Source organism: Triturus cristatus, chromosome 8, assembly GCF_964204655.1.
Source record: "Triturus cristatus chromosome 8, aTriCri1.1, whole genome shotgun sequence".
NCBI lineage: Eukaryota > Metazoa > Chordata > Amphibia > Caudata > Salamandridae > Triturus > Triturus cristatus.
The window spans coordinates 1,112,824,256-1,112,850,835 of record NC_140591.1 but is presented as its reverse complement, the minus strand read 5'-3'; the positions used below and the strand labels follow the sequence as shown (position 1 = coordinate 1,112,850,835).

At 43.0% G+C, this 26,580-nt stretch overlaps 1 protein-coding gene across 4 annotated transcripts in view; it reads right to left on the bottom strand.

Moving 5' to 3' along the window:
* Positions 1-26,580, bottom strand: part of LOC146805453 (granulocyte-macrophage colony-stimulating factor receptor subunit alpha-like) — a 331,580-nt gene that overhangs the window by 285,304 nt on the left and 19,696 nt on the right. For 2 of the 4 annotated variants that reach the window (XM_085622683.1, XM_085622684.1), the window contains exon 2: positions 6,410-6,589. The exons of the other annotated variants lie outside the window; for them this stretch is intronic. Coding sequence is in view for 1 of the 2 variants with exons in the window: in XM_085622684.1 (XP_085478810.1) it covers positions 6,410-6,456 (47 nt within the window). In the remaining variant the exon portion in view is untranslated. The remainder of the gene's footprint in view (positions 1-6,409; positions 6,590-26,580) is intronic. 4 annotated transcript variants of the gene reach the window in all.

The following is a 26,580-nucleotide window of genomic DNA, read 5'->3' as shown; positions in this document are numbered from 1 at the left end:
GTGGATGAATGGATGGATGGAAGGATGAATGGATGAATGGACCAGTACTTAGGATAGGCGGTGGGCTGATAGATGCTTAGGATAGATGCAGGGACAGATGTATATATGTATGTATGTCGTTAGGAATGTATGGATGCATTGAAAGATGGTTGGATGGCGCAGTGCTTAGGATGGATGGATGCAGGGCTTTAAGTGGGCCTGGTCTGAGCACCGGCAGTTATTCTCAGGGGGCCTCGAAACGGGTCTCTATCGGGCTCTATTTTCGAGCCTCGTCAAGGTAGTCCGTTTTCTCTTTTTTTTTATTGGACTGCAGTGAGAGCGTGCACATCGATGTGCGCATGCTCATTTTGCTCACTACTGAGAAGTGGAGACGTCATGCTAGATGAGCCGCGTTGTAGGAGGAAGGAAAATCCCTTAAAGAGATTGTTTTCCGAAGGTGGGATAATTGGAGGGGATTTTCTTAAGCACACAATGCTAGTTATCCTGATTTATACCACACCCCTACTTGGATAGGTCACACCCCTTTAAGAGGTTTGCCCCGCCCCTTTTAGAGCACCCCCAGGTTTTTTCCCACTTAAAACCCTGGTTACGCCCATCCACCCCAAACAATGGAAAGCTAAAGTTGTGCTCACATTTTTAAGTTAAAGTGTCCACGTCACAGTAACAGTAATAGGCTATTTAGATAAATAATGCTATGGAGATAACCTGTAGGGAAAGAAATAGGTTAGAAAATGCAGTTTTTGTCCCACTTGGAGGGAAAGCTCTTACAAACCCCATATGCCAAATATGGAGGATGGTGTAACGAAATTTGCCAGGGCTACTTTTGGGTACCAATCCGGCTCTGTGTGCAGGTCTTTGGGTGGCATTGGGAGGCTGATGTAGACAGCAGCGGTAATTTGGTAGAAGTCAGGGCAAAAATGCTGCAAGCGTCAACAGCAGCCGTGCCCACCCGAAGCCTCAATATTGAAATGGCCCAGGCACCTCCTCCTTTCTGGCAGCAAGCAGGAAACGGTAAGAGCCGTTGGAGGAAATGATGGAAGAGGATGACCTGCATATCTGCCGATGTCCTTACAGAAAACACAGCACTTCCAGTAATAAATTATAGATATAACACAAAGTGTTTGATGTGACCCTTACATATGATTGTAGCACACTAGTTAACATATATTTGGTAACTAAACTATATTGACCTTTCCTGAATGTAGTGAAGGCTCAAATAGTATAGGTTTCTCTTAGTGATGCCACTTCCTGTGGTGTAATCAAGGTAAAAGCTAACATGATGTAATTTCTCATGATGCTAAAGGAGTTAAAGTTTGCGTAACATCACACACTGTAATGTCACTGAATTCTCAAAGTGTGTGTATTGCCATTTCCATTAGCCCAGGGACTTTCATGACATTCATGTACAAAAAACTTTTTTACATGTTTTTACTGTTCATTTGAAGCCCTTTGCCATAGGACAAGAAGCGAGACGTACTATATCTCACTTATAAGTCATCCATAAAAAATAAATAAAAAATAAAAGCAATACAATAAAATATCAACCCTCTGACCATCATGTGGAAATAACCCAACAATGCGTGGGGTCATCCTGTCTCACCCCACAGTGTAGGGAATGTTTCACACTCATCTCACAGAAGTGTTTTTTAAAGTGCTAATTTTCTTAAATGAAACTTAGATGCAAAGTAAATATATCATTACTTGACGTCATTCGAAGTCCTCCTTACGTCTGGTAAGGTCGATGTACGGGGCATCCCTCTAACACCTTGCATTTTCTATTGCAGGCGAACACCATGAGAGCACATTGCCTTTTTCAACCAGGTGTTCAGGGAACACGTTCTCATTAAACCTACAGCTTTTTGAAAATCAGTTGCTGTTATTCTATCGAAAATGTTCATAAAATGATTTTATTTTAGCATTGTGGAGAGGTGTGGCTCACTAGTTAGAGGCGGCAGACCCGTAAGCAGAGAATCCGCCAGGGACCAGGGTTCAATTCCCGACGTGGCAGGGTCGTGGACCAGGGTCAAAATGGACTTGATAATTCTTGCCTCGGTACCTACTCTAACCAGGAACACACTCGGCAACTCTGGGCATTAAGCTTGCCTCATCTCTACAACGGCCCCCCACAGACGCCGGGGATGCCTGGTTTCACCTTGGAGATACCCAGAAAGGGACCATCTCACAGGGATAGCCAGGACGGGTTCCCCAGCGGTCTACAGCGCCGGGACACCCCGTTGCTGGGGTAGCTGTGCGCTTTACAAGTCTACAACATTTACATTAATCAAGAGGGTTTTTTCCATTTCAAAAGACATATGGGTTTCAGAATGTAGCACAAATGTATAATGCATGTTTAAGCTCTACACTTTTTTACCTGAATAATGACCTTCCCCGCATAAGTAAAACAGCAGGAACTGCACTGATTGCCATTTTTTTAGAAAATATATTGATCTGCAAATTAACCCTTTGTTTGGAAAAAGAAAGTAATGATCTAATGCTGGGTTTTCCAATGAGTAGCTCGTGAGCTACTGTTAGCTCTCCAGCTATCCATAAGTAGCTAGCCTGTGTGCAGCCAACCCAACTAAATTAGATTTTGCTCGGTTGAATTAATATATGTATGACAAAATTGGAAAGTGTGCATTTGAGAGGAAAATGTGTCCATTTTCAGAACTCATGAGCTGATGTTTGGGGAAAATTGATACTAATATTAATTCGGTGCCAGGACACTCCAGCTATGGCTTTTATGCATTACCCATGTAGAGACATTCCACATTTGCAAAGGATTTTTTGGTCGAGCCTGGGTAGCGCATATGCTGCTCTGTGCGGCAATGCTGTATTCATGTAGGGACTTGAAGCTCCACCCATATTTTTCATTGACTTGTGTCATTGTCCACTGTAAACTGTGGCTGTTCATTGGTCAAAAGACTTAGTAGTCCCTCCTTAGTACCGCTTTGTCTCATTTTGTAACCTTCCATGGCGACACCCCCTGTTACGTGTGTTGTTACTCAGTAGGCTTTAATTACAGACCCTGAGCACTATCTTCTCAAATAGCTTTGTCCTGCCTGCTGTTGCAGGCAGGACACGCTCTCTCCTAACGCTTTTTACATTTTTTATAGCACGTACGCATTTGCAATACAATAGGTCTCGCATTTGCGAGAGTTCAAGCTATTGGCATTGTAAATAACAATGCCTTTTATTTATCTGTTTTAAATACAACACATAAATAAAAGACATTGTCATTTACAATACCAATTGCTCAAACTCTCGTAAATACGAGACCTATTGCATTGCATATGCTTGTTTACATTACTGCTTCAAACCATGCCTGATGCCCTCACCCTGCTGGTAATCTTGCATATGGAGGCCACTAATGTAAACTTGTCTGATGTGGTCAGTATTAAAACTCTAATAATATTCGTTGCTCCGGATGAATATTTTAATTGAACAAAAGTAGTTCTTATTACAGAAAAGGTTGGAGACCGCTGATTTAGTACAAACATCTTTTCAATTCCATCAAAAAAAAATTACTATGCAAGTCTTTCAGCTCTTAGGTGTAGCTTTTGTCAAAATCCTAAGCAACCTGAAATTATCAGCAGTCCAGCAGGAATTCCTATTTCAGTTCCAGTATCCCAACTGGAGGTACCCCAGTGTGATATCAGTATGCACAAATCTTAAATGAGGCAAACCCAGAGATGAATTTCTGACAATGTAAATCTCATCCCTACAACAGGAGTAAGTCATCATATCCCCTCTAGTTTACAAACTAGTTTGCACACAGTAATGTGTTTTTTGTGAGTGCATCCACTGACTCCAAACACACACATCCACTGACTCCAGTCCCGCTTCAGAAGCAGTTTTCTGATGTGTGTTGCCCAGGGAGGAACAGTACTTTCTGGTAGTCTAAACATCAAGGTATTGCCATTAGCCCTACAGGCTGAGTAACTTAATTAAAATCATCAACCGGTAGGTCTCAAGTGGTCTCCACTCAACCTTGTTTACTTGAAGTTAGAGGAAAACATATATATTTTGGGTGTTCGCTCAGTGAAGTAATGGATCTGTTGCAGTAATCTGGGCTTGACTCTGTGGTCACAGGTTCAAATCTCAGGTGGTACCCTCAGCCGTTCAACCTTTCAAGTCTGATAAAATGAGTACCATTGATTTGTATAACAATTAATATCCTTTCTCTTTCAATAGTACAAAGACATCCCATCGGGATAAAAGTGCACTGCACTCTAAAAATACCGATGTTGTGGGGTTTATTCTGTTTACCTAATGTCCATCATGTGAAGTGGCTGTGCTGGGACAGGGTCAATCTGCCCCAGCACAGCCTGTGGCTGACTCTGGCCCACCCCCACCACCCTTTCTGATGCAAGACTGATTGGTATATAAGTGAGTCTGCCCTAGCCCAGCCAGCCTGTCAGAGGTGATCCTGAGAAGTGCCCAGCTCTACCAATCTTTCTGTGACTTGAGACTGCATCTGGTACACTCCTGCCCACCTTTGATGGGCAAATATCTGACATGTGTGTCACTCTAACTCACCTCATATGACCATTCACATGTGATCCTGCAATGAGACTGAATATTCCTGAGTCCAGTCAGTGGTAATTCTGATATGTGATAGGCTCTGCTCCAAGTCTGTTTGACTTTCAAAGATGATCCCAGCAGGTAACTACAGTGCTGCCAAGATGCTCCTATTTAAGTGTGATATCTTTCATTGATCTAGGCTTTTTAGCCAGCAGTGTACTGTGTTCTGGGGTGTGTACTTTTTGTGAAGCACTGTTTGCCTATAAACACAAAATGCCTGCTGCTTTAGCACAATATATGACCACTATGCGTATATTGGACTCATTGCTCCCTAGCTCTAACAACCTTTTATAGGTGGGAGAGTCTGTCATGCATGCAAAAAAATAAAAATTATGTTATAAGCAGCACATGTCAGAAAAGCATTGTCTAAGTAAACAAGTTATTACTAAGCATATACAGAAATGTTATCTATGAGCATTACATTCCCGTACTTATATCCGTGGGGTGATTGAGTTCTATCTCAACACACACCAAAGAGGTCAGAACCAGGTCACTGACAACAGACTCTCAAAAGTTCTCAAGGTTCCAAGGCTGCAGAAGATCCACAAGTTCAAACGTTCAAGTTCAAAAGGACACTGTGCCTGGTGAAATGTTTTATGAGTAAAGAAGCCGAAGTATTCAACCTCAATAGACTTTTGTAGTGACGGTCCCTCAATTATGGAGGAGTGCCGTCCCCCTGCCACCACCTGGAAATAAAACGATAATAAAACGGGTTTCTAACCCGTTTTATTATCGTTTTATTATAAACCCCCTGGAACCTAACCCAGGATTCTGACGAGTCTTGTGGGCGGGTCCAGGTGGATGACACCGTGCTGGGGGAGTGGTAGTGCACCCCTTTGTCCCTTCATTGCGCATAAGTTGGCTGGCAGTTTCAGGCCGGCCTAACATCTCATGCGCAGTGAAGCTTTCTCCAGCCCCAGCTGCGTTGCAGGGGCTGGAGAAATCAGGTACAGGCTCCCAGTCTGCCTGGGAGCATAAAGTCATAGCACTCAGGCCAATCGTGATACTGCTTTCCTGCAGCGTCATGATTGGCCGCAGTGCAGTCTGGGAGCCTTTGCGTTGTATCTCTCTAATTGTGTCCCTGCGTGGACACTGTATGCGTTGTGCTTCTGTGTGTCCCTCCGAGGACACCGCACCACCTGCACTGTCACTGAGCTGTCAACTGTCACCTGACAGTTGACAGCTGATGACTCACAGGTGTAGCCGTTTACTGCGCTCCCTCTTGCCGGAGCCTGTGTTGGTGAATTAAATAAAGAATCTTTCTTTCAACGACTTCAGGAGTTGGAGAGTTCCTTACAACGTGGCGACGAGCAACAACACAAGATCCCAACGCAAAAAGGAAAATATGAAAAAATGAACAATAGCTACATCGGAAAAAATATATAAATGGACATAAGAAGGCAGCAGACACTATAAAGAAAAACTAAAGTAGGGAGAATAAACCTTCAAGTAACAAAGACAACAAGAAAACAGAACAAAAGTAAAAGGTCAGTCAGCTAAAATAATTTTGAAAAATAGGATGCTGTGCGTACTGCTACTGAAATGTAATAGATAAAAATACACTGTGAGAGACTGTAATGCATACAACAAAAATTAAAAGACCAGGAAATTTTGGTATAGAGGAAACTAAAAGAGTGATACCGCATGAATGAAGGAAGTAGAGTGGCAAGCTACTAAGTGCAAATGAAAGTTTTACATGGTTAAAAAAAAACATCTGCTCAAGTTTCATGCAAATGTCGTGATCACAGCAAGTTTACCTCAATAAATGAAATCAACTGTCATTTCTAACAGAACAGAATTCAGAAGAGACGGTTAAATGAACTTTTACCTCACCACACCCTGACTCGAGCAACGGTCAACTGCCTCAACCGACATCGTCAACAGAATCTTCACGTTGTACGTAGCAAGCAAAGAGCTGACGGACGTGCATAAACAGCCTTCAGGAACAGTCAGCAGTCCAGCTTATGTTGTGAAGTCACGCGCACGCTTGCGCGGCGCCATTTTGGATCTTTAAAAAACAAACATCAAAACACAGGAGAGTAACGGAAGCATTTCTCTGGGATCTAAACACCTGACGACCTGACAGCATGAATCGAAGAACAAACAGAGGTACTTATCATTTTAAAAGCTGCAAAAATAATATAAAAAAAAGCCGTAAATGTAAAATAAGTACTCCTACATAACGTAACCTGCATAACCTATAAACCTATAAATAAAAAACATGGCATCAGGATATGTTTGGAACCTTTCACCACCAGAAACATTCTTAAGAGCAGGTGGTGAACTTTCACTCAAGTGGGAAGAGTGGAGAGAATATTTTATGAATTACATTTCCACATTAGAAGACGATGAGGAATTGAAACCAGAAAAAAAATACAAAATGCTGATGCATTGCTTCGGCGCAGGGGGTATAAAAATGTAAAATACAATAAACAAAAAAATAAGAGCTGAGAATGAGGGAGATATTTTCCTAAATGCAATTGATGATCTCAATACATATTACAAACCAACAGTATGTGTAGGTGTCGATAGATATAAATTCTTCCATAGGAAACAGGGGAAGGAAGAATCTATAGATGACTATGTATTGGCACTTAAAAATCTAGCAATCAATTGTCGTTTTGGGGGACTACATGATGAGTTTATAAGGGACCAGATAGTCATGCAAGGGTCCAATTCAAGTATACAGGACAATTTGTGGACCAAGGGCGAATATCCCCTTCAAAATAATATAGACGTTGCAAGGAAAGCAGAGCTCACTAGCCGCTGTGCAAAGGCAGTTCTATCAGAGAACAAAGAGAAGAAAGAAGGGGAAACTGTTGGTAAGGTGACGGAGCACAAACACAACCCAAAACAAACCTGGAATAAGAAGGGTGCTAAACCCACATACAACAAATTTCAGACCAGCAACAAGGGCCGTTGCTACAGATGTGGGAGTACATCACATATGGCTGATGACTTAAAATGTCCAGCACGTGGAGTAAGGTGTTCTTATTGCGGTGTAATTGGACATTTCCTCAAGGCATGTCGAAAATGAAACACACGTTCAGTTAAAATCGTGGATGAAGAAGAAACAAACGTCCAGGACAAGTCTGACGAAGACAATGTCAACATGTTGGTGCTGAACATTGACGACGAGCAAGTGGATAAAGTCAATGAAACCATTACCACCAAGACTAAGAAACGGGTATGCAACCTGAACATTGGTGGAGTATATATCAGTATCGTAGCTGACTCAGGGTCTCTGTACACCATTGTTAATAAAAGAGTCTGGGAAGAGAAGTTCAAACCCTGCATAGGTGAGCACCTAGATAAAGCTGACATCACCATAAAGTCATTCACTGGTGATCCTATAGACGTGTGTGGATACAGGAAGCTTGACGTCACGCTCAAGGGATGAGAAACCAGTGGTAAGCTGTATGTATCTAAAGTGGGTCCTTCAGTACTTGGATGGGTGGACCAAAGAAAACTTGGTATAATTCTAGACTCAAGCAAAGCGGACCCAGTGTTAGTTGTTTCGAACGTTGATGACTATGCCAACGACTTATTATGCAAGTGTATTTAGTGGGGAGGTGGGTGCTCTTAAAGGGTACCAACATAAAATCAGAGTCAAGCCGTATGCCAATCCGCTTGTACACAAACCCAGAAACCTCCCATTTTCAATAAGGAATGAGGTGAAAGCACAACTAGACAAGCTTCTTGAGGATGGGATTATCGAAAGAGTAGAAGCATCAGAGTGGGTTGCGCCTTTAGTCGTCGAAAAACGTCCCAATGGCAAACTGAGGTTATGTGTGGATCTACGAGACCTCAACGAAAACATAGTTGTTGAACAGTTTCCTCTCCCTAAAATAAGTGAAATGTTAGCAACAACAAAGGGTGTTAAGTGGTTCTCCACAATTTACTTGGTCAGCTTACCAACAAGTGCACTTACACCGTGACAGCAAAAGGCTAACCACCTTCATCACACCATTTGGGTGTTTCCAGTTCACCAGGGTACCTTTCGGGCTGGCCTCAGCCACAGCAATGTTTCAGAGACTTATGAACAACATCTTTGAAGGAGTGTCTGGAATACTTTTGTTTCAGGACGATATCCTGGTGATGGGAAAAACCAGAGAAGATCACGACATTAAGATCAACAAAGTGTTGGAAATCCTGGAAAAAAAGGGTTTGACCGCCGAGCATGCAAAGTGCAAATTTGCATGCAATTCAGTGAATTATCTCGGTCATGAGATCACTGGTGATGGTATCAGCCTTAAAAAAGAACTTCTACAAGCCATCAAAAGTGCTCCAGTGCCCAAAAACAAGGATGAACTGCGATCCTTCCTGGGACTAGTGGAATTTTACTCGAAGTTCATCAAAATAATTTCACACAAGACGTATGTTTTACGTCAGCTACTCAAACTTAAAAGCAAATTTGAATGGACAGATAAGTGCAATCTAGTCTTCAATACCCTTAAAAGAGAAATGTGTACCGCTTTACCACTACAAGATTTTGACCCAATGTTGGAGAACTTTGTAACTACAGACGCAAGTTCAAAGGGTTTAGGTGCGGTACTTACCCAGAGGGATACCAAAGGTATGGAATACACCATACATTTTGCTTCACGCGCATTGACCCCAGTTGAGGAGAAATTCTCATAGAGCGTGAAGCACTAGCGTGTGTGTGGGCCTTAGAACACTTTAGGCTATTTGTTTGGGGCAGCAAGGGGACCACAAGCCCCTAACGAAAGTATTTACCAGTAAAGGGTTGTACGCAGCTTCACCAAGGTTAGCTAGGTTGTCTGTGCGGCTCTTTGAATATATGTACACCATCAAATATGTACATGGGGTGAAGAATGTAGTAGCAGATTTTTTTAGCAGGATGCCGGTAGGTCTTTCTGATAGTGACCCTATAACCGAACAAGAAGAGTCATGCATAGCTAGTGTACTGGAAAAATGTAAAGGCATTTCAAAAGATGAATGGCTCACGGAGCAATGTAAGGATTCTGTCTTGTGCCAGGTCATAAAATTGTTAACTGATGGGTGGCCATCCAAGAACAGATTAACAGAACCATTGCGACACTTTTGGTAGGTCAAAAATGAGTTGTCCCACAAACACGGTTTGTTGTTAAGGGGTGGAAGAGTTGTACCTCCCAGCAGTATAAGGTCAAGAATACTTACTTTGTGTCACGAGGGCCATGTAGGCATTGGTAAAACAAAAAGCAGGGTCAAAAACAACTACTGGTGGCCTGGTATCAGTTTAGCTGTAGAGAGGGTGGTCAGGAATTGTTCACTTTGTCAAGAATCTGATAAAACTCAGGTCACCTTCAGGCCTCCCCTGCATCCCATTTCCAGCCCATTCATACCATGGGAGAGGATTGGCATGGACATCATGGGGCCCACACCAGAAAACTTGGAGCAGTGTTATGTTATAGTCATCATCAACCATTTTACCAAATGGCCAGAACTCAAGTTTGTCAATAAACCTGACACTTTGAGCGTAGTCAAATTTCTAGACAAGGTTTTCACACGTGAGGGTCTCCCCAAACAGATAGTCAGTGACAACGGACCACAATTTTTGTCTGACACATTCAAAACTTACATACAGAGGAAACAAATTGAGCATAAAACTACCTCTGTTTACCACCCAGCTGGTAACGGTGCAGTAGAGCGCTTTAACAGAGTCATCAAAGGCATAGTCCAGTTGGCCAGCAGCAACAATCTAGGCTGGAAACAAGAGATGCTCAAGACTCTTTGGGCTTACCACATTACTCCCAGCAACACCACCGGACACAGCCCATTTGAACTTATGCGGGGCAGAACACCATTGACCAAGGATAATGTGGGGTGGGTCAAAGCGGCTAAAAGAGTACACTGGTCCGCTGACCGAGTCAAAGAAAGGTTGGAGCTAGTCTAGTCCAACTGCAAGGCAAGGTACGACCTCAAGCATGGGTGTAAGCCTGTGGAGCTCAAGGTAGGGGACATGGTCAAGGTCAAACGGAGTGGGCACATAAGCAAGGGGCAGGACAGATACACCTCACCCTAATCGGTGCGCAAGGTACACTGCAATTCCGCACTTTTGAGTGATGGAAAGGTGTGGCACTTCTCCGCACTTTCAGCCTGCAAACTCACCACTGATAAGCCTGACAACACCTCACCCTCGTACCATTCCAGTGAGCTCTCCACAAACGACAAACACAGCAAAGCACCCATTGCAGTATCAGACGATGAGTCTGACTACGGAGTTTCCCAACAAAGAGACCACTGCACACAGTACCACCACACAGCCCATTTCTACTCCCACCGGCATGTCGCTAAATCGAGAGACCACTGAAAGAGTCAGAAGACAGTTGCCATCAACACCTTCACAGGACACTCCACCTGTAATCAGCACGAGCAGGGCGGGTAGAAGGTTGTTGCCACCTGTTAAGCTTTCAGATTATATTTGTGAGTAGCCCACCCTGGTTGCTCTCCCTGTTCGCCCAGGGCACTTCTGGGTTATTCTTTTTATTCTTTAGCTCACCCTGTCCTCCCTCTGTCCTTCTACCTCCTATCCTTCCTTCCACTCTTTGTGCCCTCTCACATCTCTCTCTCTCCCATGCTTTCTCGTTCAAAGGGGGAGGATGTATTGTATCTCTCTAATTGTGTCCCTGCGTGGACACTGTATGCGTTGTGCTTCTGTGTGTCCCTGCGAGGACACTGCACCACCTGTACTGTCACTGAGCTATCAACTGTCACTTGACAGTTGACAGCTGATGACTCACAGGTGTAGCCGTTTACTGCGCTCCCTCTTGCTGGAGCCTGTGTTGGTGAATTAAATAAAGGATCTTTCTTTCAATGACTTCAGGAGTTGGAGAGTTTCTTACACTTTGCCAGAAGCAGGAAGAGCGCGATGGAGTGGGACGGAGGAGGCGGTGATCACGTAAGTTTATTTATTTATTATTTTGTCCCATGAACCCCCAAACCCCCGCCAGATCTCCCCTCTGGCCCACCCCACAACTTTGGAAGGAGACGGCCCGCGACTGGCCGCTTGGATTAGGCACTAGTCAAGAGGGCTGGCAGAGATTGCACATAGCACTTCCTATTACAGTTTATTAGATGAAACTGGATCAATTATAGAGCATATAGAAACGACATACCAGTTGAGTATAAAGAACGAAACCATATTAAAGATAGCAGCCAACTGAGCAAGGATTTTATTTATATCCTCTATTTCCAAATCCTCCATCTCACACCAGTTTGTAGGGCCTGCCGCGAAAAAAACTTCCTTCCTGCAGTGGACTGCCTGTTCTAATTTCGCTTAAGCAAAAATGAATAAACTTTAATAAAAGAAAAATGCAAAAAGGAGAAAAAATAAAGGACAGTGAAAAATATTTTTATTTAAGTACAAATGAAGGAAAAAAAACCTTAAACATTAATAAAATGTATGTATATATTTTAGTGAACTTCACAAAGTTAGGAAAACTTTGAAAAAGAAAATCGGGAGATACAAAATACCATGAAAGCGGGTTTTGGAAGAGAAAAACACTAAAAATAATCCACTTTTACATTTTAATTTGTCCACAGAACGTTTTGGGGGATGTTTTGCCCATGGGCGAAGGTGTGGGAATTGCAACTTTAATGAACTGTGAAAGTTGTGGGCAGTGACAAACAGCAGAGAAACCCATCCACATGTTATTGGAGGCTCTGTATTAATCACCTGAATGCAGGGCAAATTGAAAAGAAATTTCCCTCTGTATACAGCAGATGGCTAAACAAAACAGATTCTTCTCAGATAAGTTAATTGCCCAAAAAATTGAAGGTTATCTATTTACCACACTGCCAGTCAAATCAGTAAAGAATTTCAATTATTTATCTTGAGGCTGAGTAAATAGTGAAGTTTATTTTTTCTTACTTACCCTGCTGCGATACAGATAGTACATATTCCCTGCCACTTAGCGAGTAAATGGGTAAATAATGAAGTTTATTTACTATTTTCCAGGCTGCGATCTAAATAGAACCCATCTGATGCCATTTATCTGGCTACTGATTCAATACCCAGGTTTCTTTGTTATTTGGCTTTAAGCCAGTCAAGCAGTAAATAATGACTGCTATTTGGATAGCTGTCAGTTAAATAGAAGAGAAATTTCACAGTTTAGATTGTTGCCGGCTAAATAGCACCACCTGTTTGTCTCTCAGCTACTAGACAAGCTCATAGGATATCTGTTGCAAGACGTATTTTTAGCTTTGAATGGACTTAGAGTCTGCCGATTGCTTACCATTGGTTGGCTTCATTGTCTCTCACATTTGCTTGCTTCCTATCCGTTACCCTGTGTGAGCTTTCCTTCCTCTTCTTGTGTTTGTCCCTCCCCTTGAGCATGGATCAATTACTTGTGTCCTTCCTCTGCTAGTTTTTCAGGTGCTGCTTCTTTCTTTTTACTTATGCTCTCCATGACATGAGAATGCATGTGCTTTCCCACTGTCTTCCTAGTGTGCTTCTCTTCCCCCTCTGTGTTGTGCGTTCTTGTTTTGCCTGTGTCCTTCCATCCTGCCAACCCTCTGTTGCTCTCTTGCCAGTTTACTTTTCCTCCCCCAATCCACACTGCTGTCTCTCCCTGTTAACTTGCTTTTTTCCCTTCATCCTTCGTGTTGCTTCCCCTCCATCTGTGCCCCAATGTTGCTGCCACCTCGCCCACTGTTTTGTTTCCCCCACTCCCTCCTCAGTGAAGCTGTCCCCCTGCCCTCCATATTGCTGTCTCTCACCTGTGTTTCTCCCTTTGCACTCGACTCCCAGAGAAGCTGAAGATATCTGGATCTGCTTCATTACTGAGCAAATGACCTGCACACATTTTGAATCAACTTCATGGGATCAAATACTGCAGCTTCACTTCTAAAGAAATGTGGTGGCATCAAGTGCTCCAGGACCTACAATCACTGCCTGGAGGACGTAAGGCCATCGGCTTTTTTTTCACTGAAGTGTTTGGCTCCCTCTTCTGACAGGTACTACCAGCTGTGCTCCTGCCCTCCCAGAAACACTGCAGAGTGACTGCTGTGGGAGAGCAAAGTGGTCTCTCCTACTTTCTGCACCACACATTTTTTATTTGACTCCAAAGACTACACAGTTTGACATCATTGCAATTTTTAGGTCTCATCTTTGAGACAGTTTTAGCTATCTGTAGCCAAATGCCTATTGTGGACCACAGTGCCTTAATTGGGACTCTAAAAGGGCATGATATAAATAACCAAGTGTGTGGCTTAAAACGTGTGAACTGTTACAACATACTACACAACAATACACATATGCCCCAAACAAGCCACACTTGTTGGCTTTGTAAGTGTTTTTTTATCAGTTTGGTATAAATGAGTAGCAGCAATGATTTTGCTGTAAATCATTAAAATCAGTAATTACAAAGGGTACATATGCGACCATCACTATCTGTGCACTGGAGTGACACCAACCATTGGATGGCAATTGTAATCTTAACACTGTTATGGCCCACTGACTCACACTGCCTCCAGAGCTCTCAATTGCGCCTATTATGAACACTCTCCCGCAACCAGAAATTGCCCAGATAACTATATGTTATCAGTGAAAGCCCAAGTAAAGAACTTGGGCTTAAAATGAATCATGAAAACAATGGGTTCTCTGTAGGGATAAATTGACCAAGTAACATGCTTGCAGTGTCCATCATACTCCACTTTAGAAGAAGGTCGACACTTTTCAGAATGCGAAATCGAACTATTATATGGCTATTATAAGGTTGTGTGACAATTTTCTATATATTTGCTAATATTTTAATTCGAAACTGGTATCTGATAGATCTGGTCCCTGTTGTCATGCTGAAGTCAAGCACGCTGAGTGGGAGTGTACTTAGTTGAGCAGGCATTAAGTATTGTCCGCACACCTGTGGTAAATAAAATTCCTTTACCTGGACTTAATTTGATACAGAAACATAATAAAATAGCTCAGTAAAATGAGAGGCAGAATCCGTGGTATTAGAGGTTCGGAATGGGCTTTATTCCAGTGATCGATTATAATCGGTTGCTCCAAGTTCCGTCACCACGAAGGTTCAGGAAGTGAAGTACATACATTATTGACATGAAATGACTTTTATAGATCATACATTACAATGAAGCGAATGCAGTAGGCGTAACAATTGATAAGGAAATGACGATTTATCTGCGTAACCAAAAATGGGTGTAATAAGGAGTAAAAAGGAACATTATTGGTTATGATGTCACATATAGGTGGATCTATAAGATAATACTCGGCATAGATGCGCGCGCAGCAGTATGACGTGTGATTGACGTGCAACTAGGGGGTGAAGGGGACTTGACATTTAGCTCTACATGTGGAGACAAAAAGTCTGGGGGGTCAAGTCAACCTAATCCCAAATCATATCTAACATCCTATGTTTAAAGAACTATGTTATCCACAAAAGAAGGACTCTCGGACAGAATCTATTCTATACTGACTGTGCGTGCGTGTACAAGCGTCTAAGTGTCTACACTAAATGCGAGGGGGTAGAAATATTCCATGGTAACAGGACTATGAATTACTTGCATAAGGGCAGAGAAGCCGGGCCTTTTGCTTGGTAACTGGAAGAATGTTTACTTAAACTACTAGGCAGGAATGCATCGGCTGAGGGGGAAGCAGATAATTCGAAGGTGAAATACAGTTCTTGGCAGAGAATAGGCTGATGTCAGGCTTTGTGAGCCGCGCAGAGAATGAGACAAAGTTCATGGTCACAGATGCAGGCTCAGACTGGAGCTTTCAGAGGCAGAAGGCAAGAAGAGTTTGATGACAGAATCAGGGCCTACTTGCCTGGACTGCAAAATGGAGTAACTGAGCCATATAAAGCCGGTGGCCTTTCATATTTAGGAATGGAATATCCGGCCTATTCATGGCGGATCTGACAGAGGACATGTTGACGGTGGACGCACATGTATTTGCGTCTTCATAACTGAAACTGGAGGGAACATACATGTACTTGTAACATGCACATAGAACCGTTGGGGTCCAAGATAGGGGACATAACTGACCAGAAAAATCCATATTTCCACATTCCCTCCTTGTCCCCTACTTGCCCGTTAAGAGATATCAATCTTCATTAATCCATTGATCTGTTCATATAACATCATTTGTTCTTCTTTCTTCTTCCGTGACGAATGGAATCTTGGTGGTGGAATACACGATGTGGCACACAGACCACAGATCGCTGGTCCACATTGTAGACATAGACAGCAACTGAATAGTATGAGAAGGCCAATACCTAGGAAGGATAGAACTCTCCATCCCCAGGCTGATATCACACTCCAAAACCAACTGGACCAAGTCCAAGTGCCTGGGTTCTGGTGTATCTGGTTTACAATCTTATGAAGGCGAGTGATGGCTTTATATACAGATGGCGAATTTTCTGGTATGAATATGCAGCAGCTTGATCCGATGACCCTACAAGCTCCGCCCCTATCAGCCAGGATGACGTCAAGGACAAGACGATTTTGAAGCACAACAATCCGCATAGCAGACTGCTCTTCCGTTAAATTGCCTAAGGCGGAAATAGTCTCATTCACTACTGCTTCAAGGGTTCTAGTTAATCTACGTATCAGCTTACTATTTGTAACAGTACCTATATAAGGAAAGATGCCTTTATTGAAATCTGTGTATTTTTCCCATGCTGTTTCAGTGTAATCGACAATTGGGAGATCTCTCCGCTCTCTGTTGTGTACTAAATGAATATTTCTGTAATAATCAGGAGGAGCTAGGAAAACAGGTGGCAAAAGGAATGCAATGTAGCAGGTACCATCCCAATCTAGAGGTAGACGCATATATGCAGTCTGACCACATATAAAGTAGGAGTGGCGATAAGCTCTAAATGAAGATTTGCCTTGATCACTGAATTCTACTATAGTAGTGCATTTACTATGGCCCATATGTATGGAACCAACCTTTCTTACACACAATTCACCTTTCGCTGGGAATACTGACATGGTGGGTAAGACTAATTCAACTTCGGATACGACATTTAGAATCATGAGATTAGGTGTAAAATTACCTAATCCATATACTTCATTTTCTAGATCAGTTCCTGTTCTTTTGGGGCGACCCTCCTTGTCAGGGTAGCAGACCTTGAGTAAAACTAGGTTCAGGTTTCCCCACACCCACTGATCTTGGTAAACTGCCGTGTCTGAGTCTATGGAATTGATTAAACTAAACCATGCTCCACAGGAGCCATTATGTGTAAATGGGTGTGGAAAGAATGGCAGGACTCCTTCATAATTCTGATAGGGAGGGAGTCGACCACACACCCAACAATTGGTGGCATTACTAGTCTGATGGGAATGATGTAACATACTAATGAAAGTGTTATTGCGCAGCGCAAGTCTATAAGACAATTCATGCGGAGGTAGGTCACTAAAAGAATGTTCTGTGGTAACATTGTAAACGTTTCTGGCAATAGGGTAATATATGTGCAACAATATACTTGCAGTAATTATTAAAAGACTTAAGGAAAACAAGATTATTAATGTCATTATGCAATGGCTACGCAGTGATTTACAATACGCCTGTCGTTTCAACATTTTCCGCGACTGTCCATGATTCAGGTCTAGAGGATACATGTCAGAGACAAATTCAACCGCTTCACCTTGGAGAGGACTTAAACAATCAAATTGTCTGACGTTCTAGGCCTCAATTTTACTTTATAGAGTTCGGTTTCAGTCTTTTCAACCAAAGGAAGTTTTGAATCAGTCTGTGAGGGAGTGCAGGGCACAATGTCTATATCCGAGGATAGTCCATGAAATTTCTTGATATGACTTGAATGAATCCAGCCCTTGCGGCCCTCGATCTTCACGGCTGTCCTTGTGGTCAGCAGAACCAACTTGGGTGTCTTCCACCTGGGCTCCAGCTGAGTCTTTCGGTCGAAATTTCTCACAAATACGAGATCACCCGGAACTACGTCATGGGGTTTCACCTCAGTGTTGTCGGGAAAGGCTGCAGCTACCTGTGAACGACAAGATTGTAGTGCAGACATCAAGGAAGCCAAGTAATCTGTCAGCATATTACAGTCAACATCAGTTATTTTGCGTGGTATAGGCGTCCCCCACATATTTGGTGGTCTGCCGAAGATCACCTCATACGGGGATAGCCCTGTTCGAGAGTGTGCTACCATTCTCATGTAAAAGAGTGCAACTGGTAACGCTACTACCCAGTCGACACCTTTCTCTCTGCATATTTTGGACAATCTGATTTTCAGTATCTGGTTATGTCTTTCTACGAGACCTGCTGCCTCGGGGTGTCGGACACAGTGGAATTTCCACTGATATCCTAACAGAAGTGAAACGTTTTTCATTAATTCGGATGAGAACGGCTGGCCGTTATCTGAGTAGACAACACGTGGTAAACCGTATCGTGGGAAGAATTCTCGAACCAACTGTTTGGCAGTAGTCGGGGCAGTGTAATCTGAAACCGGGTATGCCTCCGTCCAACGGGACAGAGCGCAGACAACTACGAGAACATATTTGAATCCTCGACATCGTTCCATCTGGATATAATCCATCTGGAGCACTTCAAAAGGGTGATCAGGAGGATGAAATCCACCCTGTTCTACGGGAACGCTTTTTCCTGGGTTGAACTGGCAACAGATCATACAGGTACGGACCTTTTGTTTGGCTGCGGCTCGCAAATGTTTATTGAACCAAATGTGTTGAATGCTGTCTAGCATAGCTTTTTCTCCGAGATGAGCTGGACTATGTGTCGTGTTAATTATAACTTGGACCATTGAATCAGGAAGGAACCACACAGACTTTTCCTTCATCATCCATCCTTGGTCCGTTTGGATCCCTCCTAATTCAGTCCATTTCTTTATTTCGTCTGGTGTAGCATGTGTCTGTATGTCAATTACGTCAAGAGTAGGATCTTTAACTGTCATACACTGTGTCGGTGTCGGGACTATTGTCTTTGTCATGTCGGATGTTTGAGTTTGAGCAGTCTGTTTAGCTGTTCTGTCGGCTAGATCATTGCCTTGGGAAATGATATCAGTAACCTTCGTATGAGCCTTACATTTCATAATTGATATTGCAGTAGGTAGATGTATTGCATCTAATAAGGCATGAATGAGGGGTCCGTGCTGAATGTGGGCACCGTGGGAAGTTAAATAACCTCTCTCTCGCCACAGCACGCCGAAGTCATGTACAACTCCGAATGCATAACGTGAATCAGTGTATATGTTGACTTTTTTATTCGTGGCTTGAATACAGGCTTGTGTCAGAGCGATGAGCTCTGCGGCTTGAGCTGACAAAGTATTTATACGATTAGTTTCAATGACTTCAGTATCTGTTGTGACTGCGTAAGCAGCCACTAACTCTCCTGTACTTGTTCTCATACATGAACCATCTACATACAATGTCAGGTCTGGATCTGACAATGGGACATCGGTTAAGTCTTGTCTGGGTTTTGTCGTTATAGTAATAACTTCAATACAGTCATGAGCTAGTGGGTCTGTTCCGGTTACTGGCAAAAGTGTGGCAGGATTCAATGTGTTACAGCGTCTGATTTCTATATGCGGCTGAAACAATGTAAGTTCGTACCCTGTAAGTCGCGCTATAGTCAAGTGTTGTGTTTGCGTTCTATTTACAAGAACCTCTACTGCGTGTGGTACTTGTACTGTCAATGGATGTCCTAACACTATGGCATCGCTTTGTCTGATTGCTAAAGCTGTCGCTGCTACTGATTTTAGGCATGCAGGCAAAGCCTGAGCTACGGGATCTAATGTACTAGAAAAATAAGCACATGGTTTGTGTGCTCCTGCTTGTTCCTGTGTGAGTACTGACAAAGCAGTACCTTCGCGTTCTGTAACAAAGAGTGTAAACTGTTTTCTGTAACATGGTGTTGCTAAGACAGGTGCTTGACATAAAGCTTTCTTTAGGCTTTCAAAAGCTTGTGTATGTTCCTGAGTCCAAGGGAGAACAACCGATGTAGCTGCCTCCTGTGTGGTTAACTGAATGAGTGGTTTTGCTAGAAATGCGTACTGAGGGATCCACTGCCTGCAATATGAAGTGAGACCTATGAAAGCCCGCACCTCCTTTTGTGTTTTGGGTGTTGGCATGTTAGCTATTAACTGAATGCGGTCGGGTGTAAGCTGCCTTCCCTCCTTGGACAGCGAGTGTCCAAGATAAATAACTCGCTGGACACAGAATTGCAGCTTAGAAGGGGACACCTTGTGCCCCTTTTCGGCTAGAAATTGTAAAACTGTCAGTGATGCTTTTTCACATTCCGGTTCGCTTCTTGCGGTGATCAGCAGATCATCGACGTATTGGAGCAGGGCAGTGTTAACTGGCATGTGGATACTATCTAGTTCTCGTTTCAGTGCTTGGCTATAGATGCTGGGGCTTTCTGTAAATCCTTGAGGTGCGCGTGAGAATTTAAAGCTACGTCCATTTAAACTAAATCCGAACAAATATTGGCTTTCCGGATCTATTGGGACGCTGAAAAAAGCATTCTTGAGATCAATTACAGTAAAGAATGTGGCTTCGGAATCCTATAGCTGTCAGTAATGACGAGATATCTGGGACCACAGGGAATTGTGCACAATGCACTTGTTTAATTCGCGCAGATCAATAACCAATCGATAGACTGGCGGGGCCTTTGGATCTGTTCGTTTAAGAATCGGAATTATCGGTGAATTACATACATTGGAGTCTGTTTCCACAACTACTCCTTGGGCAATGAGCTCGTCAATGATTTGTAGTAAAGCCACTACAGCATCTGGTGGTAACTTATATTGTCGCATTCGTGGTAGCACCACTCCTGCCTTTAATGTGACTCGATATGGTGTAATATTCATGCAACCAACATCAGTAGGGCCTTGTGCCCATAGATGTGTAGGTAAAGTCTGCAGTCGGGGATCCATGTCTCTAGACACATAGTGACCTTTAAAATCACGTAAAAACAACCTTACTCCTTCCGGAGAACAACATATTATGGCTCCTAGAGCTTTCAATGTCTTTATTCCTAACAGGTTTTCTGGACATGATTTAGTAAGCAATAAATCTGTAGTTCGGGTCAAAGGTCCTATCGTAAGTGGAAGAGGCTGTGATACTTCATTAACAATAGGTTTTCCTGAAAAACCAAGGGAAATATTCTGAGAGCCTGAGAGGGGTGCCCCTGGAACTTCACTACGTTTTATAGTTGTTCGACTTGCCCCTGTATCGAGTAAAAATTTTCTATCTTGACCTAATAATTCACTATGTACATAAGGTCCTTCTTGATCTACAGGTATTTCAATAAGGGGTAAGTCAACTTCCCTCTCTAGGCTAGTTCATGCGTAACGCTGATACTCAGGATATTCATACTGGGCGGTCTGATACATTTGTCGTGTTGTTGTCTGTGTGGCAGCAACAGGCAACGGTGGTGCAGCTGGCACAAACTGTATAGGTTGTTGTGCGGCTGGCATGGCCTGGGCATGCTGCGGAGCTCCTTGTTCATTCTGCTCTTGTCTAAATGGCCGTGATCTTTCTTGTGTTTTACCTATGCTGATATTATGTTTCAAAACTGGACAGTCGTGTACGTAATGACCTGGCTTTTTACAATAATTGCATGTCCCTTTTACAGGTCCTGCTGAATCGGGATGTGTCATACCCTTTTTATGTCCTTCAGCTGGAACTGTCTGAGAAACTAGCATTTTCATTTTCGTGTCTTTCATGCGTCTGTGTTCATGTTCTTGTTCCTCTCTAATTCTATTGTGATGGTACTGTAACATTTGTAACATTTGTGATGGAGTGTTACCTTGCCAGGTACTCTCGAATTTTAATACTCTATTCTTTACTGGGGGCAGGGCATTTTCTACTAATTTTGTTACAAACAGATGTGGATATGATTCGCTACTTGCTTTTATGCCGCTATTTATACCAAAACATTTTTCAAATCGGGCATAGTAATCACTAGTGTCTTCATCTTGCTTCTGTTTACAGGCTGAAATTGTACCCCAATCTTCCTTTTTCGTAGTTAATAAACGTGGCAGTACCTGTACTAATAAACCTGGTAGTGCTTTAGTTTTATCCCCAAGTCCTGCTCCTGCAGTTCGGGCCTTTTCTTCCGCTTCTAACACTGACCATTCTATCTTTTGGTCTCCTACCTCCCACTCTTTTTCCTTGAGTTTCTCATAAATACCAGCAGGCATCAATACCTTTAATATTGTCATAATGTCGGGATAGGTATACTCTCCCATGAGTAACATGTCTTTAATTTCTCGGTGAAAACCCGCTGGATCTTTGTCATGACTGGGTACCACTTTCTTCATTTGTAACAATTCTATTTTTGATATGGGCGTATATACAAATACGCGCTTAAACTCGTTGTCCTCGCCTTTTATTGGGTGCACTTCTCGTAAGGGATTCTGTCTATCCATGTGATACGTGGTTCTTTCCTTGACGGGCAATGAGACATGCTCTGCGCATACAAAAAGAATATACTGCTTTCTTGATTCTAGAATTTCTTTAATTAATTTAGTACTTGCACCTCTCCATTTATTCATAAGCAATTCAGTCAATATGTCAGGTAAGGGACCAGGGTCCGAATGCTGACTCCGATATAGTATAATGAGTTGTTGAATCATATAAATCCCAGCTAACCTCTGTTCATCTGGGGTGAGATTCAAAAATGTGCGTACTACTGTATCATCACTATATTTTCCGGGACTGTCCACCCAATGGACAGCTGCCCTGGCTAAATCTTGTTCATCCATAGAATCGAGAAAATGATAACCCCTTCGTTCTCGGAGTAGTTTGTCGGCGGTTTGGAACGAATGCTCGTTAGACCTTATATTAATTATAGGTATTTGGAAATTCCTGTTATTATCTGGACATATCGGACGTATCGGGTCAATAAGACATCTATTACTATTACAAGATCTTCCTCTACCTACATAGGCTATGGTGTCTGACTGTCCTGTGGGCAGTCCTGACCCTTCTTCCTCGCTTTGTTCGAACTCGTCTACCTCTAATCTCTCTTCGTGTAGACGTTCTATTTCTTTACGGATCTTTCGGCACATGGCTATTATACAATTTTGTTTATCATGTCTCCCTTCTGATATATTCTGGCTCCATCTTGTAAGAATTTGCATTGCTTCCGGGTCTGCCCCCGGTCGGTCTTGATTTCTGATCACACAATTTATGAGGAAACGTAACAGTTCCCCCTGTATCTCTACTTTCTGGTATTCCATAGCTCTATTAATACATTCTGGATCTCGCCCTGTTTGGACAAAATGATATATTTTATCTAGATGCGCAGTCATTCCTGGTAACTTCCCTAAATACACTGCGGCTCGTCTGATACGCAATGATGCCAGGGTCATTTCGTCCTCTTTACCGGGCACAGGGTCATATCTGCAATCTATAAGAAGTTCCTTCAGCGTACGGGCGCTTATGAGTTTGGGTGTACGTGAATGTGCTGACTCTTGAAAAGTAAGTTTATTTATTCTGGGTGGCGTAGAAAAATATTGGTAGCACCTCCCGTGGCCCCATCTGGGGTGTCGGGTGTGAAAGGATTCGTTGAACGTGATACGGCAACTACAGGTGTGGACACAGCTATAGAAGTAGCTGTAGGAACAGATGTAGAAACAGATGTGCTTGCCGGAACTTGTGACTCGATTTGTTGCTGTAGGGATACGGGTACTGGATCTTGGCGTTGGATCTCCCTGGTATGCGGTCTATGCGGGGCGGAATTAGCATACTCGGGAGCTGCGTCATCTAAATATGAGGAAAGAAAAACATCTTCTGCGGTTCTAGGATGCCCCTTAGGATGTACCTTTATTGGAAATAATGGGGGTGGCAAGTCTTTCGGTTTTTCTGGAGTAGCCTTAGGTAATCCCTCGGCCAGGAGGGGATACATACCATTCATAAGGGCATTTCTTTGCCTATCTACTTGTTCTGATTTCACTCGGATACCTTCCTCAATTAATAGATTTTCTCGAGCTTTATTTGAACTCTCTTTATTCTTTTCTTCCTGTCTACGTGCTTTTTCCATACGTCTATGAGATTCTTTACGCCATAACTCAACGGCATCTTTCTGTGACTGTCTGACTTTCCTTTTCCATAACTCTTCCTCGACTTTCATGATGCACTCTGCATCCCAGGTTCCCGCTGCGGGCCACCTCTGACTTTCTGGTAATCCTTTGGTGTAGTCTACCCATAAATCAAGAAATAATATAGCGTCTAAGCCATGTTTATGATACATGAAGTGCCCTGGAGTATCCCTAGGAGGAATAGGGACGGCTTCTTCGAGAACCCCTTTTCTAGTAGTGATCTGTCTTAATTTCGAAAAGAGCGGCATATTGACAACTGATCCGATACTTAATCTTGAACACACTTAATACAAAAGCACAATAATGAACAACCATTCATACCACAATATGCAGGACGTTTTTAAACACATTAAACATTAAACATTAAACCTTTAACTGAAACAACAATGATGATCGTCTGCATAACTAATCACCAAGCTTAATTCTTGACAATAACTAGATACTTCGGAATACTTGATATACTGCTAAACAGTACAGATACACTGCTAAAACAGTGCAGACCGGATTTGTGTACCCAAACCCGTCTTGACCGGCACAACCTATGTGCACGTCAGAAATGCCTCCCCAGTAATGGTACTCACCGGGTAGCTTCGGAAACGGAAGGCCTCGGAAACTTGAACTTGAACCGGACTGGACTCGACTCGATTCGTCGGAAACTGGGCTTGACTTCGAACTGGTGGGTCTCTGTATACCTCGGATCTTGCTCTCTCAGCTAGGCTCTGGTCGGGATACTTCGCACTTCTCACCGCCTCGTCTGGGTGTTGATCGCAGTCTCAGTCGCCCCCGCTTGACCGGAGGGAGATACAGGAAATTCTGCTGGTACGCGTTATTGTCCGTCCAGCTGTGGCAGGAGACCGGGCCTGCAACTCACCGCCGGCGCGTGAGATGAGAAAGTGTCCCTGTTCGGGCGCCATTCTTGTGGTAAATAAAATTCCTTTACCTGGACTTAATTTGATACAGAAACATAATAAAATAGCTCAGTAAAATGAGAGGCAGAATCCGTGGTATTAGAGGTTCGGAATGGGCTTTATTCCAGTGATCGATTATAATCGGTTGCTCCAAGTTCCGTCACCACGAAGGTTCAGGAAGTGAAGTACATACATTATTGACATGAAATGACTTTTATAGATCATACATTACAATGAAGCGAATGCAGTAGGCGTAACAATTGATAAGGAAATGACGATTTATCTGCGTAACCAAAAATGGGTGTAATAAGGAGTAAAAAGGAACATTATTGGTTATGATGTCACATATAGGTGGATCTATAAGATAATACTCGGCATAGATGCGCGCGCAGCAGTATGACGTGTGATTGACGTGCAACTAGGGGGTGAAGGGGACTTGACATTTAGCTCTACATGTGGAGACAAAAAGTCTGGGGGGTCAAGTCAACCTAATCCCAAATCATATCTAACATCCTATGTTTAAAGAACTATGTTATCCACAAAAGAAGGACTCTCGGACAGAATCTATTCTATACTGACTGTGCGTGCGTGTACAAGCGTCTAAGTGTCTACACTAAATGCGAGGGGGTAGAAATATTCCATGGTAACAGGACTATGAATTACTTGCATAAGGGCAGAGAAGCCGGGCCTTTTGCTTGGTAACTGGAAGAATGTTTACTTAAACTACTAGGCAGGAATGCATCGGCTGAGGGGGAAGCAGATAATTAGAAGGTGAAATACAGTTCTTGGCAGAGAATAGGCTGATGTCAGGCTTCGTGAGCCGCGCAGAGAATGAGACAAAGTTCATGGTCACAGATGCAGGCTCAGACTGGAGCTTTCAGAGGCAGAAGGCAAGAAGAGTTTGATGACAGAATCAGGGCCTACTTGCCTGGACTGCAAAATGGAGTAACTGAGCCATATAAAGCCGGTGGCCTTTCATATTTAGGAATGGAATATCCGGCCTATTCATGGCGGATCTGACAGAGGACATGTTGACGGTGGACGCACATGTATTTGCGTCTTCATAACTGAAACTGGAGGGAACATACATGTACTTGTAACATGCACATAGAACCGTTGGGGTCCAAGATAGGGGACATAACTGACCAGAAAAATCCATATTTCCACACACCGCACATGCGAGATGAGACACCATGACATTTTTGCGCCTACAAGAAACATAAAATCACCAATCTTGACAACCGTGGAAGCTTTGTCAGTGGCATGCCTGCTTCATCTAATGAGGAGTTCCAATATGAATTACTGAAAATGTGTTGATTAACTCATTCCACATACCAAGGAAAAATACAGATTGCACTAAAACCAATGCAGTTACCTTGCTTTTTGCTATTTGAACTACCTCTGGCCATACAGTGAACACTACAAGCATGTGACAACATTACTATGTCCTGTGTATTAATACTGAATCATGAACCTTGAGATACAGGTCTACTCGATAAAATATGTGAAACTGAAGAGTTCCTAAATGAGTATCATAACACAAATTTCCCATGTCAAAATACAGCACTATTTTTACTGTGGACAGATACCTGCATCAACCATATATTTAAAGTATGTTGTGCAAACTATGGGCCCAATTTATGAGGCCCTACCGGCACTTTTACACCGCCGGAACGTAACTTTTTTGACGTTTCAGTGGCTCAATGGGCCACTGGCAAATTTATAAGGCCCCGTCAAGCCATGTTACGTGGCTTTTTCATGGCCTTATCAATCTGTTCCCCTTTCATGCAGAAAACTGCGTGAAAGGGGCGTTCCAAGGGTGTTGCTGTGGAATCAGACACATTTCCAGAGTTACGAGAAATCGTAAACCTGGGAATGCATCAGAACCTAACGCTACGCCAGGGGTGCCACCTTAGGGAGGCGCAACGAGGAGAAATGTTTTAATTTCTCCTCATGCTTTCCTTTTTCTGTGTGTACTTCGTTCTGCAGCACACATAGAAAAGGAAATTGCCTGAATGTATTGATTTTGTGCAGGAAGGTTGTTTTGATGA